The sequence below is a fragment of the Danio rerio genome, chromosome 15, assembly GCF_052040795.2.
Source record: "Danio rerio strain M-AB ecotype USA chromosome 15, GRCz13ab, whole genome shotgun sequence".
NCBI classification, from domain to species: Eukaryota; Metazoa; Chordata; class Actinopteri; order Cypriniformes; family Danionidae; genus Danio; species Danio rerio.
Window position 1 is genome coordinate 3,919,023 of NC_141035.1, and position 15,167 is coordinate 3,934,189.

Below are 15,167 nucleotides of genomic sequence, written 5' to 3' on the forward strand. Positions count from 1 at the left end.
GTTCCCTTTTTACAATATTTCTCTGTTCAATAGCACTTTGCAAAAAAACGTGTACAAGATCCTAAACATTTAAACGATTTTTCAAATTAAAAAAAATTTTTGGAAGCATTATTATGCATGTATTTCTGTTAGTGTTGGGGTACTCGAACTCGGACTCGAGTCCAGTTTTTATTGGACTCGGACTTGCCACGGACTTGGGGAAACTTTTACTCGGACTTGGACATTTTGGACTCGGAAAATATCACGAGTCCAGTCGAGTGCACATCATTCACAACACAAATAAAGACATTAAAAATTAATAAATAACAGCATGAAACTATAACAAGAATTTAGCGATCTCTCTGGCTGCATGCCAGCTTTTATTTACGGCACCGCACCATACCAGCAGGCAGCAGCAGCACGTCATCACCTTAAACGTGTAACCAGAAATAGCCATATATCACACAATGCGTGGTTTAGGACAATATTATAATGTCTTTAAAATCAGCAATAATTTGTCTTCTACCGACATGTTGAAAGAAAACAAAGAGAGGTAAGAGCTTATTTACTTGAATTGTACATTCATATCGTAGGGATGATGTTAAAACATACTGGCGATATTGTTTTGTTGTTTGGTGTCAATATATCCGCAAATAACTGTCAGATTCAAAGTTTTGCGCTTTGGCTCTGAGCCAGAGAAATATGCGTTCAGCGCTTGAATTAGGCCAGGGCTTCTCAAATCCGGACTCCGTAATATTCAGTTTTCCTGTGTGACTCTTGTAAAGACATTCCGCTATCATCCCGATTTATTTTCCAATTTATCCCCCTTATGCTTAATCTTTCTATGAAAAGTGAAAGTACCGTCAACACAGCGATCTCAAATGCGATAGAGCAAGAGCTGTTCAAGAGAATTGTGCTTTCGCTTTATTTTGGCTTAAAAGCGCGTTAAAACGAATATAAAAATGTCTGCATTCACTTTCATTAAAGATGTGCGTCGATCATCACATTTCTGAATCAGTGTAACCTATACATGCTGACTGACGGACGCGTTCCGTATAATAAACTCATCCCAGATCCCAGATCAGCTTCTGCTTTTGAGGATGGGTTAGGAGAGTATAAAGATTGTGTAAAATTACAGTAATTAAATGATGGTTTAGCAAAAATGTTGTAATAATGTTGCTTGGAGTTGCATATTAAGTCAATATAAGCACTAATGACTTTAATGTAGAGTTATATTCAAATCCAGACAACATTCAGAATGGATAATCACTGGACTAAGTCCACAAACTCAAGCAATAATATAATATTTTTAAAGATAGAATGAGGTTTGACTTTGAATTTGTGTAAAAATTAATATTCAGTGTAAGAATTGAAATATTGCAAATATTCTGATGTCTTTGACAATTCAAAACATGAGCTGAAAACAGAGACTGGTAACTTCACAACTCAGCAAGGGGAATGCGGGAAAAACCAGTTCCTGCTGCATTTGCATCTGAGTCTGCTTCATCCCCCCAACTCACACATATGGTCATTTCAATGTTTGAATGTTCTAGAATTAACCAAACTGACTTTAACTATCATGTTTGATATCATTTGAAATGTCTCAGTGCGATTGGTACAATGGTCTCATTCTCTCAGAAATAGACATAATCAGAACAATAAATATATAACTTCAGGCATCTTTTGATCCACTGTGAGGGGTGTGACACTAAGTGTGAATGCCTTTTGTTATACATTCACACCCCCTTCCTTGAGGGAATTCTTGGATTATTTAAGGTAAGGCCTAAGAAGGACTCAGGGCGATTCTGCCTAACCAGATCAGCCCATAACATGGCTAGCTCCATGTTATGTATATTTCAAAGTCAGGAATGCATCTTTTTCATCTTGGAGTTATCTTTGATAATTTGATGTTTTGTATTGATCGTTTATGAATTGACTAATTGAATTGGCATAATACATTTACCTGACTAATAAATTGTTATGTTTTGAATGATTCAAACAGAGTTCGTGTTATTATCACTGATAAATGTTGTTGTCCATAGCACTACAAGCCACTGTACAGGTTAGTAACGGACTAAAACATGTTAGACGGAGCAGCGTGGCACGCTATTCAATGTTGTTAGAGATCCGACTAACAAATTGGCATTTATTCATGTATACTTGGACTGTAAAAGGCCAACTATTTAGAACAACAAAATATTGTTGAAACTACTTTAAATGTGGATATTTAGGCCTTCATCTACAATAGTATAATCCTGCGTGATTATTATTAAAATACTTTGTCTTGATTAAGTAGATAACAGATCCATGGGGACCACATAAAAATCTCCTAAATTGAGTAAGTAGTGTTCTGCCTTTTTAGGAGAGTGGTTAATCGCCTCTGTTTAATGACCAAGACTGACAAGCTTGTATTAAGAGATTGTATACCCGGCCGGTGCAAGACTCGAGATGCTATCGGAATCTGAGTAAATGAGAATAAGGTATAATAACAAATCAAAAGAATATTCAATCATGATCTAAAATAATGTGAAAGGAAACAAAATAATCTTCTCAATGTTTTATAATTGGAGTCAGATAAAACGAGGATAAATATATTAATATTCTAAACCATCTCATACTAAAATTGGAGTCAGATATGAGTTAAGTTTAATATAAATCAACATTGTGCACTGGAAAGACCGAACATGCAGTGAACCTTCATCCACCATTGGATACCGTCATTGGACCAACTGTGTGGACCCTACATTCAGGTAATATTTTGATGAGAGACATCGGAGAGATTAGGGGTGCCTGTGTCCACAATTTGAGTCTTCTGTGTGAGAATAAACATTACTGATTGTGAGCAGCAGTATATATCTGCCCTACATGTTGAATATGCAAGAGAGAATCTGATAATGACACATTCTGATTCTATTTATATGTAGTCAATGACAGAGTGCAAGAATATGTGTATTGCACAATTAATTATCTCAATTGTTTCATTTTAAAATGATTCAGAATTATGCATAGTTGTATGCTGATGTCATCATCACTGTCTTTTGAACTGAGGACCAGGACTATGACCTATATCCTCAAAAGCCCCCCACCCTCCATTTATATATATATATATATATATATATATATATATATATATATATATATATATATATATATATATATATATATATATATAATTATTATTATACAATTAATATTCTAAATAAATAACAGAAATTTGTCCTAAATGTAACTGGAACACAAAGACACAACTGGAGTGATTTATTAAGATCATTTGAGAAGTCTTTTGCAAGAATATTAATTTAATTTGACAATTCCATAAGAAACAAAAATATATGTTTTATAGAATTATCTGTGGGCTGCACGGTAGCGCAGTGAGTAGCACTGTCGCCTTACAGCAAGAAGGTCGCTGGTTCGAGCTACGGCTGGGTCAGTTGATGTTTTTGTGTGGAGTTTGCATGTTCTCATCGTGTTGGCGTGGGTTTTCTCCGGGAGCTCCGGTTTCCCCCACAATCCAAAAACTATAGGTGAATTGATGAATTAAATTGGCCATAGCATATGAATGGAAAGGCCTCTGCTGTGTAAAACATGCTGGATAAGTTGGCGGTTCATTCCGCTGTGGCGACCCCTGATTACTAAAGGGACTAAGTCGAAAAGAAAATAAATGAATGAATGATTGAATGAGAATTATCTGTTGTCTTTTTAGACCTGATTTGTGAACTGTTTTAGGCCTAATACCTGCCAGACTCTTCATCCTTCTTTTCTGCTTCATAGCATGTTTAGTTAAAATAAGATCAGCATCATATTGTTTTAATTTTTGTTTTGTCCAGTTGCAAAACTTACACAGGTTTCACAATACATAATCGCTGCATATTTTTTCAAGGTGTCCCAGAGTTGCAAAAACTTGTGTTTGGAATGTGTTTGGAATGTACACTTGCTTTATTAAAATGAAAGAATGTCCAAGACAAAGCTAATAAGTTTCTTATGAGTATATGTACACTAGCAGTGGAATTTACTGGAATTCACCTAAAATCTTGCCTAGGGGTCCGTTCTTCGTACCTCGCTTAAATGATCTAAGATGATTTGGCAGATCCTGGATCTTTTAATCTTGATAACTGATCTCTCGCTAATTTGGTTCTCCAAACAAGTTCGCGAATCAGATTAGAATATCTGGATGAACTGATCTGAGATCGCTGCGTTTGTTGTTAAGGACAGATCTATCGATCCTCGAAATCATGATCAGCAATGCAGCGATTGGCTGACGGCACAGCAGCGTAATGACATCATCTGATTAATATTCAATTATCCATGTGAGCAAAATTACATCAAATTAGCAGTAAACGGCTTGTTAAATATGACACGCAGTAACTTCACATTTGTTGTGAGCTGCAGGCTTTACACTTTCATTTGTCAAGACAAGAGTATTTATCATGTATTTCAATGCAAATCAATGTATTTAGTTCTTCATTTAGAAAAGATTTTCTTTATTATAGTAACCGTTTTTTAATCGGTGTAAAGAATAACTGGTTGTTTCCAAAAGCATTTTGATATTGGTAAAGGCGTCTGCAACTTTTGTGAAGCATCACTGTCATAATAACTGTCAAAACATGTTTATGACTGCATAAATGTATTATTGCTTTTAAAAAAAGTCACATATTGTGCATTTCTATTATACACAATTTGTACTAAAGCGATCTAAAAAGTTCATATCAATAAGTTTTCTCTTTGCACCACCAGGTGGCAGTCTTTGTATTTTCATTTTGAGGGTGCAGATTGCATACGTTTTATTAATATGTATAACTTTATTTATTTTATTAATGAATATAACTTTTATATATATAGTTAAAAAATATTTACTATTTTCCCAAGTGTATATAACTTTTACTGTAAGAAAATATCAGAACTCGGTACATACTTTCTGTGTTATCTTTGCTTGAACTGAGCCGATCTAATCCTGTTTATATGATTTGAACCTGCTCCCGATCAGGTTTGACTTAGCAGAACTGTTGCCATGACAACAACTCTCGGATCAGCTTTGAAGAACGAAACGATCCTGGATCGTGTCAAATCGTCAATATCCAAATCCAGCTAACTGAGTAATCCACGTACGAAGAACGGACCCTAGGGCTCCAAATTGGTTAGGGCCGGGCCTAATCATGATCATGCTGGATAATCACGCACGCACGCCTGTTTTAACACACTGCAGCAAAGCAATAATTTGAATGGAAGATTCACTGAAAAGAATTGATGAAGAGAATAGACAGTTCAAAGTTGAATGAACAGATAAGTATGTGTTTATTTTGCCCTAAGCCAGCTCGAATCAGTAACCATCTTGCTGTGAGGCCATTGTGCTACCCACTGCGCCACCGTGCTGCATCTTATGGATGTTTATTAAAAACAAGTTATGTAATATCAATTGTTTCATACCTTTGACCTTAATAAAAAAATTCAGATTTGGACCTTTTAATGTAGACATTGAGAACCCTTATTTCAGGCTATCATTAACAGATAGACCCAGATCATGAGCCTAGAAATCTGCACTGGACTATTTTTTCAGTCTGATTCCCACTGGGTTTTATTTTGCAACCAATCGCCTCTGCTATTTATTCACTCTTTGTTTATTTAAAACAAAATTCTTCTGACTGTTAATTGCCTGTTAAGACAGCGATGAAGCTGAATGGTCTCCTTTTGCTGAACCTTTTATGCTCAGTGCTGATCTGGGTCAGTTGGCATGAATATGGTTTCATTTTCCACACTGGGGCTGATAACAGAGTTCTCTGGAATTAATGTTAATAAAAATGCATTGTTGCCTTGGTAAAGTAAGCGTAATTTAAACAAGAAATGTGAAAAAGTGGCATTAAAATAATGTCAAACGTGTGAGTCTTGTAAAATAATAAAAATTCGACATATATCCTCCTATTTTCATTTTAATTTGAAGCAAGCTAACAAAAAAAATACAAGTCATTTTGTAAAAATGTACCAAAAGTTTAAATTCTTCATTTAACAGTTTAATTGTTAATGGAAAAATATATTTGATTTATTATTATTATTGTTATTTTACATTTTTTTACATACGTGGTACCATGGCTCAATGCATAGCACTGTTGCCGCACAGCAAGAAGGTCACTGGTTCGAGTCTCGACTGGGCCAGGAGTGTTTTTGTGTGGAGTTTGCATGTTCTCCGTGTGTTAGTGTGGGTTTCCTCCAGGTGCTCCAGTTTCCCTCACAGTCCAAACACATGCGCTATAGGTAAATTTAATTTACTAAAATGGCCGGGGTGTGTGAGTGTGAATGATAGTGAATGGGTTGTGGCTGGAAGGGCATCCGCTGCGTAAAACATATGCTGGACTAGTTGGCAGTTCGTTCCGCTGTGGCAACCCCTGATAAATAAGGGACTAAGCCAAAAGAAAAAAATAATGAGTTTTAAGACTGTCTGGACTCGGCCGGACTCGACTCGGACTCGGATGTTAAGGACTCGGACTTAAGTCCGACTCGACCCATTTAGGACTCGGACTTGGACTTGTACTCGACTGGTTAAGGACTTGGTTTCGACTTGGACTCGACAAAGGTGGACTCGACCCCAACTCTACTGTTTACATTACTGTAAGGGTTGGGTATATAGTTGGGGTTGGGGTAGACGTTAATAAAATACAATTAATAGCTAATTTAATAAACAAATTGGCGTTAATTTCGGCCGCAGCTGTATCCCGTCTTCCGTCCAAAACTCCTCAAGGTTGATTCAGATAAAAAGCCTTCATGTAGTTCACCATTATCACCACCAGAGCCTGCAAAATGACAGCTCTCCAATCGCAGGGTTTCTGTCGAAAACATGAGGAAAAGCTCATACAATGAGGGTCTGTATCAGCCTGCGGTAAACCAGCCTCTCCGGACCAACTCCGTACGCGCTCGGACTGCTGACAATCCACTGCGCGAAAAACCCTCCGCAAATCCACTTTTATCCAGCTTGTTTTGGGAATCACCACAAGGAGCCTATTTAAAATGCCAACAATGGGAAGTGCGTCCACAAAGCTTGAACTCTCTGGAACTTTACGGATTTCTATCCCCCAAGTGAATGGATTATAATTGCGTGCATTATTCGTCAGCCGACAGGAGCGCTTGGTTTTTAGCCATAAGTGCGTTTTTGGATATGATCGACTGATAGCCGCGTGCATTAACGTGATTGCGTTGATTCCTCGCTGCAGGACTGTGTTAAGCCGTCATTCGCACTCTGTGGGATTTGTTACACCTTGCATGGAGTTGAATGAGCGCACGCTGCGATTTTGGCGATCTGGCAAGCTGTAAGACACCCCTTGCACTGGAAAGTAATAGTGTATAGTGTTTTAATGCTGCATATAGACACTTAAAGAAGTTGTGGATCCTGAATATACGTTATTATGCATGCTTTATGACAGGGACTGTAGGACATCTGTAAGGATCTGCGCTTTTGATGGTCCAGATAAACATGCGCATGTTCTGAAATGTTTCTCATACATTCCATTTGCCTGTCAGATCCTCAGAGTGTCAATAATGTAGAAAGTATGTAATAATGTAGACAGATATTTGTCAGAAATCTTTCTATCAACAATAATGAGACAATAATAGACGTACCTTTATTACTTTATTAGTGGAATTATTGGAAATGTTCACTACACTAATAGGTCCCCTTTAAGGAAATATATATATATATATATATATATATATATATATATATATATATATATATATATATATATATATATATATATATATATATATATTAGGAATGCAATAATACAGTAAGCTCACGGTTTAATACATACCTCGGTTTTTTAACCTGGTTTTCGTTTCGGTTGGGTTCTCATGGCTTGACACGTATGTTTTTTTTTATTCTATAGGCAATAGGAACAGTAAAGGGTTAAGGAGAAAAAAATAAAAACGATTTATTGCAATACTCATTTTGTTTTACTTAAAAGCCAAGAAAAGTACACTAGTTCCTAGTGTATTGTCTAAAATAAATTAACACTGAAATCTCAGTTTATATTTAAATATTTCCCAAATGATGTTAAACAGAGCAAGGAAATTTTCACAGTTTATTTGATAATATTTTTTCTTCTGGAGAAAGTCTTAATTGTTTTATTTAGACTAGAATAAAAGCAGTTGTTAATTTTTAAACACCATTTTAAGGTCAAAATTATTTCCCCTTATTTATTAGCCCCTCTGTTTATTTTTCCCCCAATTTTTGTTTAACGGAGAGCAGATTTTTTTCAACACATTTCTAAACATAAAAGTTTTAATAACTCAACTCTAAAAACTGATTGATTTTATTTTTGCCATGATGACAGTAAATAATATTTGACTAGATATTTTTCAAGACACTTCTATACAGCTTACAGTGACATTTAAAGGCTTAACTAGGTTAATTAGGTTAACTAGGCAGGTTAGGGTAGTTAATCAAGCTATTGTATAATGATGGTTTGTTCTGTAGACTATCTGAAAAAAATGTAGCCTAAAAGGGCTTATAACAATTTTACAAACTATTTCTTTAATGATTTCTCTTTTGTTTTTCTGGGTTTGACCTTTAAAGGGTTAACGAAGTGGGTAACTGAAGGTCATGGGAGAAGCAGCTCCGACCCAGGCCACCCCTAGTGGTTTTGCACCCATGTTGGGCGTCGGGATGGGAGGATCAATCACACCGATGGCCACTTCAAGAGGATCAGCCGTTCCTCAGCTCCACAGCGCCATCGTGGAGCGCCTGCGTGCCCGGATAGAGCTGTGCCGGCGCCACCACTCCACCTGCGAAAACCGCTACGAGCGCGGCCTGGCTGAAAACTCAGACCGGGAACACGAGAGCACACTCCAGCTCCTAAACATCGTCCATCAGGGACCGGGAACCAGGAAGACCAAGGGCAGCAGATCGGCCTCTCAGCATCCTTCTGAATTCATCAGAGGGAACGGAGAACATAAAGGCCACGGAGCGTCAGACGCAGAATCCAAAATCTCCTCGCAGATAGCAGTAAGTTGCTTTATGGGTTGTGTGAACTACACCCTCGTTTTAAATCTCGCAGCCTGTCGAATACACACGGGGACACATGTCAGAGCCATTCCCTGGAGAATGACATCAGCACACTGATATGATGTGATTACTGAGGGTGTGTGAGGCAGAGATGGGGGCGTCTGTGTAATTAAAAAGGGCCCTGCAGGCAGGCACATGACTCTTTAAGGGCCTTTAAAAAATGTAGTAAAACAAAATAAAGCCTAAATAGCGTACATCATTTCCACCATATACTTCAGTCACATGCTTGAATGCCATTGTGTTAGATGGATTTAAAAGGGGCTGTTCTCATGAAACTGACCGTTTCATTACAAGCTCATTCATCTTTAGATCAAACACTATTTGGTATATATACAGTTGAAGTCAGAATTATTAGCCCCTCTGAATTATTGGCCCCGCTGTTTATTTTTTTCCTCAAATTTCTGTTTAACGGAGAGAATATTTTTTCAACACATTTCTAAACATAATAGTTTTAATAACTCATCTCTAATAACTGATTTATTTTATCTTTGCCATGATGACAGTAAATAATATTTGACCAGATTTTTCAAGAAACTTCTATACAGCTTAAAGTGACATTTAAAGGCTTAACTAGGTTAATTAGGTTAACTTGGCAGGTTAGGGTAATTAGGCAAGTTATTGTATAATGATGGTTTGTTCTGTAGACTATTGAAAAAAATAGCTTAAAGAGACTAATAATATTGACCTTAAAATTGTGTTAAAAAATTAATAATTGCTTCTATTATAGCCAAAATAAAACAAATAAGACTTTCTCCAGAAGAAAAAAATATTATCAGACATACTGTGAAAATTTCCTTGCTCTGTTAAACATCATTTGGGAAATATTTTAAAATAATAAATATTAAAAAATAAAAAACTAATAATTCTGAATTAAATTATATATATACTTGATATGTGCTTGAATCTGATTGGTTGGTAGCCGTGCGATAACAGCATTTGTGCAGACTCCTCACTCTTCTGTATTACTCCACCCGCATACAGTGACAAGAGGACACTTTACAGTTTGACAAATATTGCAGCTATTCGACAACATAATGTACTTTTGAGGCTTTTTTAATCGAGAATGTAGTTGTTTACATTGCGACTATGCAGTTTATTTATAATGATAGTGCCTATTTCAAAATATTTATCATTTCTAAGAGACAGCGTGTCGGCACCATTAGCCAAAGACGGTTGACGTTGTCTATTCACAAGATGGCGCCAGGACTCATAAGCCCTTGCTTAAAAGATTAAAACTACATTTAATTTTTTTACATTTAATAACTACAGCTGATCAAATTATTATTAAACTATTAAGTGATATTCTAAGTCGATCTCTCTCTTTTGTATGGATTGCAGCTTTGCAGTTTATTTATAAGGACAGAGCCTATTTTAATACAGTTACTTTCCTATCTCGATTCTTAACAGTGTTATTCAGAGACCTCACCCCCGAACACCCCCTCCGCATCGCAAACACAACAGCAGTCGGGTAGTGATTTCGTTGCTTTTTTCGGGGTTAATTATTGTGATATCCCAATTGCAACAAAGACACTGTAGACTGTAACACTGTAAGAACATATCTTTGTAGATGAGTGCATTTCATGTCACGTTCAGCCTTATAATCTTAAAATGTCAGCGAAATCAGCTGTTTTATCATCACTTTAGACATTAAGCTAGAGAATCATTCAAATACTTGCTCTAAAGTGACAAGTATCAAATATCAATATATTTATATTGACAAGTATCAAATATGAGCAATATCAAACGAGTAGCAGTGCGATAAGGCTGTTTATCAGCACTGGTGGGATGCTAAGGCAATCGGCCTGCGGCCTTGTGCCAACGCACGATTCCCACCAGTGCAGATATACAACAATATTGCACTGCTACTCGAGTGATATTGCTCATATATAGCATATTAGGGCTGCTAGATTATGCGAAAAATCATAATCACGATTATTTTGGTCATAGTTGTAATCACGATTATTCAAAACAATATACAGTTGAAGTTATTTACCCTCCTGTGATTTTTTTTAAACAATTTTTTTCCAAATTATGTTTAACAGAGCAATGCATTTTTCCCAGTATTTCCTACAATATTTTTTTTTCTTCTAGAGAAAGGCTTATTTGTTTTATTTTGTCTAGAATAAAAGCAGGTTTAAATATTTATAAAACTATTCAAGGTCAATATTATTAGCCACTTTAAGCAATATTTTGTTTTGACTGTCTGCAGAAGAAACTTTGACTTGATTATGAGTTGCCTAATTACCCTAGTTAAGTCTTCAAATGTAACCTTAAGCCGATTGCCTGTATCTTGAATTACATGTAGTCATTTAGAAATGTGTTGAAAAAAAATCTGTTAAAAAAATAATTCAGGAGGGCTAATAATTCTGACGTCTGTCCAATGTTGGACACTGACGTCAGTCTGACGTTAAGTTCTGATGTCAACCTGAGTGCAATTTCCAACAACGTTGGGGTACAACATCAATCTGATGACATGCTGATGTCCTGTGCATGCTGGGGAACATCAGGCAGCTGCTGGGGAACTCCAGGGACATCAGGCTTATTGTACATCTTGTAAAAAAGGGGCATGATAGGCCCCCTTTAAGTATAATATCAGTATTTAGTTTGTTAGATACACTGCAGCTCTAGTTTATAACAAGAATATTATTGTGAAATGATGAAGTGAGGCTTTAGGGTTTCCTTTCAACAGATTTGCAGATTTAGAAAACACACATCGATGTCTTTTCAGCAAACATTACAAAACACAGACACAAATTGCTTGGTGATGAAATCCTGCAAACACCGCATGAATGGCCCTGTGTTTTGTTCCGTCCGCGTATCGTCGTGCTCTTTTATCGCAGGTTTGATAAATAGCCCTCAAAGCACCTTCTTGAATGATCGCCTTCCCATAAAGCTGCTTGAAGCGTGCAGCCTGCATATAAATGTTTAGCACACGTCCCGGTTTTGTTTACTCAAAGTCAAACGGGCCTTGAAAACACGATTGTCAGAGGACTGCCCAGTAATGAAGTGTTACGGGCTTATGGATGAATTTGTTTTTTCCTCATTTCGGAGTTATGACCAACTTGGGAACAGAGGGGGGATTGTTGGAATATCCTCTCACGGAAAAGAAAGTGGGATATTATGAGTGCTCTCTTCACTTATCTGAAGAGATCAGCCTTCAGTGTGTTTCAGTTGAACCGAACAATAACTGTACAGTCCGTTCGGTATTTCATTATGAAGTTTCATCCATTATTTACTTTGGATGAGTAAGTGTGCTTAGTTGAACATATACTTTTAGTGCACTTCACATTTCAAGTGTATTTGACATGCAGAAAATGTAACATTAAAATAGTGGGTTATCTTTAAAGGGTACCTATTGTGTAAAAATCACTTTTATAAGGGGTTTTAACACAGTTATGTTGCAATATTCTGTGGATATAATCATCTTTTAATGGTAGACATTACTTAATTTTATGTTTTATAATCACACTTGATAAAAACATTCTGCAGAAACACTTTAATTGACATTCTGCATATGTACGTGTCATGAGACGGAGAAAGCCCCGCCCACTAGTGATGATCTCTCCCTCATTAGCATATGACATTAGTCTCGTTTTGAATCTGCCACTATGCTGACACATAGCTCTGCCCTCTTTTGAAACAAGCACAATCTCATTTGAATTTAAAGCGACAGTCACCAAAATGGCATAGTTAGGATCAAAGCCTAAAAGGGGCAGTTTCAAAGAGTTATAATGTTTTTTTATTAATATTTGTGTTGTATTTTGAGAAGAAACTTCACATACAAACTCTAGGGACATCAGAGACTTATTTTAGATCTTGTAAAAAGGAACATAATACTGTAGGCGCCTTTAATAATCGTTAGTCATACTTCATATACACTCGTTCACAACTTACAAACCACTTTAGTATAATTTTAACTGTGGTGTTTAAAATAATGTTTAATTGCATTGTAATTATAATTATGTGCAAATTAATCATTATAAATGTGACTCTTGACCACAAAACTAAAAAACAAACTTATCAATGATAGATTTTAACATCATCTGAAATCTGTAATGATGTATGGTCTGTTAGGCTAGGACAGTATTTGGTCAAAATAGAACTAGAACTAGAACTAGAAAACCAAAGAAAGTTATTAGCAATTCACATTACTGGTTAAATAAGTTTGTATATATTTACAGTGGGAAGGTCACAAAATGTCTTTATATAACATGGTTTTTATGGAATATTGTGTTAATTTTTTACATAAAAAAAGAAATTGATGATTTTGACCCATACAAGGTATTGTTGGCTATTTACATAAATATACATGTGCAAAAAAATGACGCAAAAAAAAAAGGTTTTGTGGTCCAGAGTCACAAATGTGTAATAACAATAAATCATAAAATTAAATTGAAAAGTATCTGTTAGTTTAGAATATTTCCAATTTAACTAGGTCTAAAAAGCACTCTGATCAACTAATCGACACAATCAACCAATAACATAAGAGTTTTACATTTGCATTTAATAGAAAAAGTAAAACATTCCTGTGTGTGTTTGTATATTTGTATGTATGTATACTGTGCATGTATGTCGCTTTAAATTCAAATGAGATTGTGCTCTTTTCAAAGGAGGGCGGAGCTATAAATGGCTGCATGTCATCATAGTGGCAGCTTCAAAAACAAGACTTATGTGCTATGCTAATGAGGGAGAGATTGTCACTAGTGGGTGGGGCTTACCCCCTCTGATGACACGAATTTCAATCAAATTGTTTTTGCAGGCTGTTTTTATTAAGTCTGATTATAAAATCTAAAATTAAAAAATTTTTACTTTTAGGAGCTGGATATATTGCAAATCTGTTTCCACATAGCTGTGTTTAAATCCCTCATAAAAGTGATTTTTGCATAATAGGTCCTCTTTAAGTTTAATTTTTGCTTATGCTCTATTCAAAAGCAAAACCTTCAAGCTAATATTTAGCTATGTAGCAGTATAACTGGACATAATTAGGCATGGCAGGCAGGCATCACAAATAATAGGTGGAAGAAGGAAATGTTCAAGTGTTTCCGGGTGTTTGTTGGCTGTTGTGCTTGTAGAGTGGACCAGGCTTAGATTCAATCAACCTACAGTAAATGTGAAACAATCAGTCAAGGTCCTTGAAGGCCACTTTAAAACCCAGAAAACTGCCCATGCCTTTTTTAAAGGGACATGAATGGGTCCTTGGGCAGTGTTTTATAATCATGTTGGCATGAGTTGAGTTAGTTCAGCGTCTGAAAACTTTTTTTTTTTTTGCAGAGGGGAAAAGATTGTCAGCATGTCATCGTTTTTAACAAGAATGAATTTCTGAGAGGAGATCAAGCATTGGTTGTTTTGCTTTTAGGACATTTTTAGAATACCTTTGAGAGTCTTTTAAAGATTTGATGGCACTAACCAGGCCAAACAAATTGGTTGTTTCTCAATTTCATCGGCTCTCATCGGCTTTCATCGGTTAAAAATGTCATTGATTTTTGGTGAATTTATTCATTCTTTTGGAAGGTGGGTTAGATGCCTCAGATTCGAGCTGCTGATTTTCATCAGCTATTGACATTTATTGTGTAATGCGCATCAGACAGCTTGCAAACAAAGTGTTAGTGATTCACGAGTAATTCTGTATCTTTTAAAGATTTGAAGTCACCAACCTAATAATATTCACCCAAATGAATAGCCATTCATCACCCAATTCCTTCTAGAGTGGTGCAATCTTATCATTTACAAGGTTCTGCTTGAATCATCAAGCTAAGACCATGCTGGAAATTGCCGGAAACCAGCCTGGAAGTGGCCAAAACCCCTCTAAAACCAGGCTGGTGAATCAGCTAAAACCAGCCATCCAGCCTAGGCTGGTTTAAGCTGGATTTTTCAGCAGGGCTGCCATACATCAGCCTTCCTGTATCCAAAGTAACTTAATCCCACACCACAGATGTTGACTTTTTTGGCACCAAGTCCTCCTGTGCTGAAGTCCCCGTATCATCCCTGTATACGCAAGCTATTCAGTCGCCTGTTCTTGTGCTCTGTTTAGGCGTGCTGCATTATGATTATTTAAAATACCATACTGCAGGAAAATCATGCTGTAAGGCGGTTTAGAAGTCGCCCATGTCCAAATTGCGATTTCGATACAATTTCTAAT

General features: G+C 36.3%; 2 protein-coding genes across 7 annotated transcripts in view; both read left to right on the forward strand.

Moving 5' to 3' along the window:
* The window catches only part of rcbtb2 (regulator of chromosome condensation (RCC1) and BTB (POZ) domain containing protein 2), an 824,162-nt gene that overhangs the window by 788,679 nt on the left and 20,316 nt on the right, over positions 1-15,167 (forward strand). The window lies entirely within an intron of this gene.
* maml2 (mastermind like transcriptional coactivator 2) overlaps positions 152-15,167 on the forward strand; it is a 104,376-nt gene continuing 89,360 nt past the window's right edge. For 3 of the 6 annotated variants that reach the window (XR_015508889.1, XR_015508891.1, XM_087283501.1), the window contains exons 1-2: positions 6,858-7,274; positions 8,540-8,968. Coding sequence is in view for 2 of the 6 variants with exons in the window: in XM_087283501.1 (XP_087139627.1) it covers positions 8,567-8,968 (402 nt within the window). In the remaining 4 variants the exon portion in view is untranslated. Of the gene's footprint in view, positions 533-6,857; positions 7,275-8,539; positions 8,969-15,167 lie in introns of those variants that run through there. The other 3 variants (XR_015508890.1, XR_015508892.1, XM_087283502.1) reach the window with 2 other exon arrangements.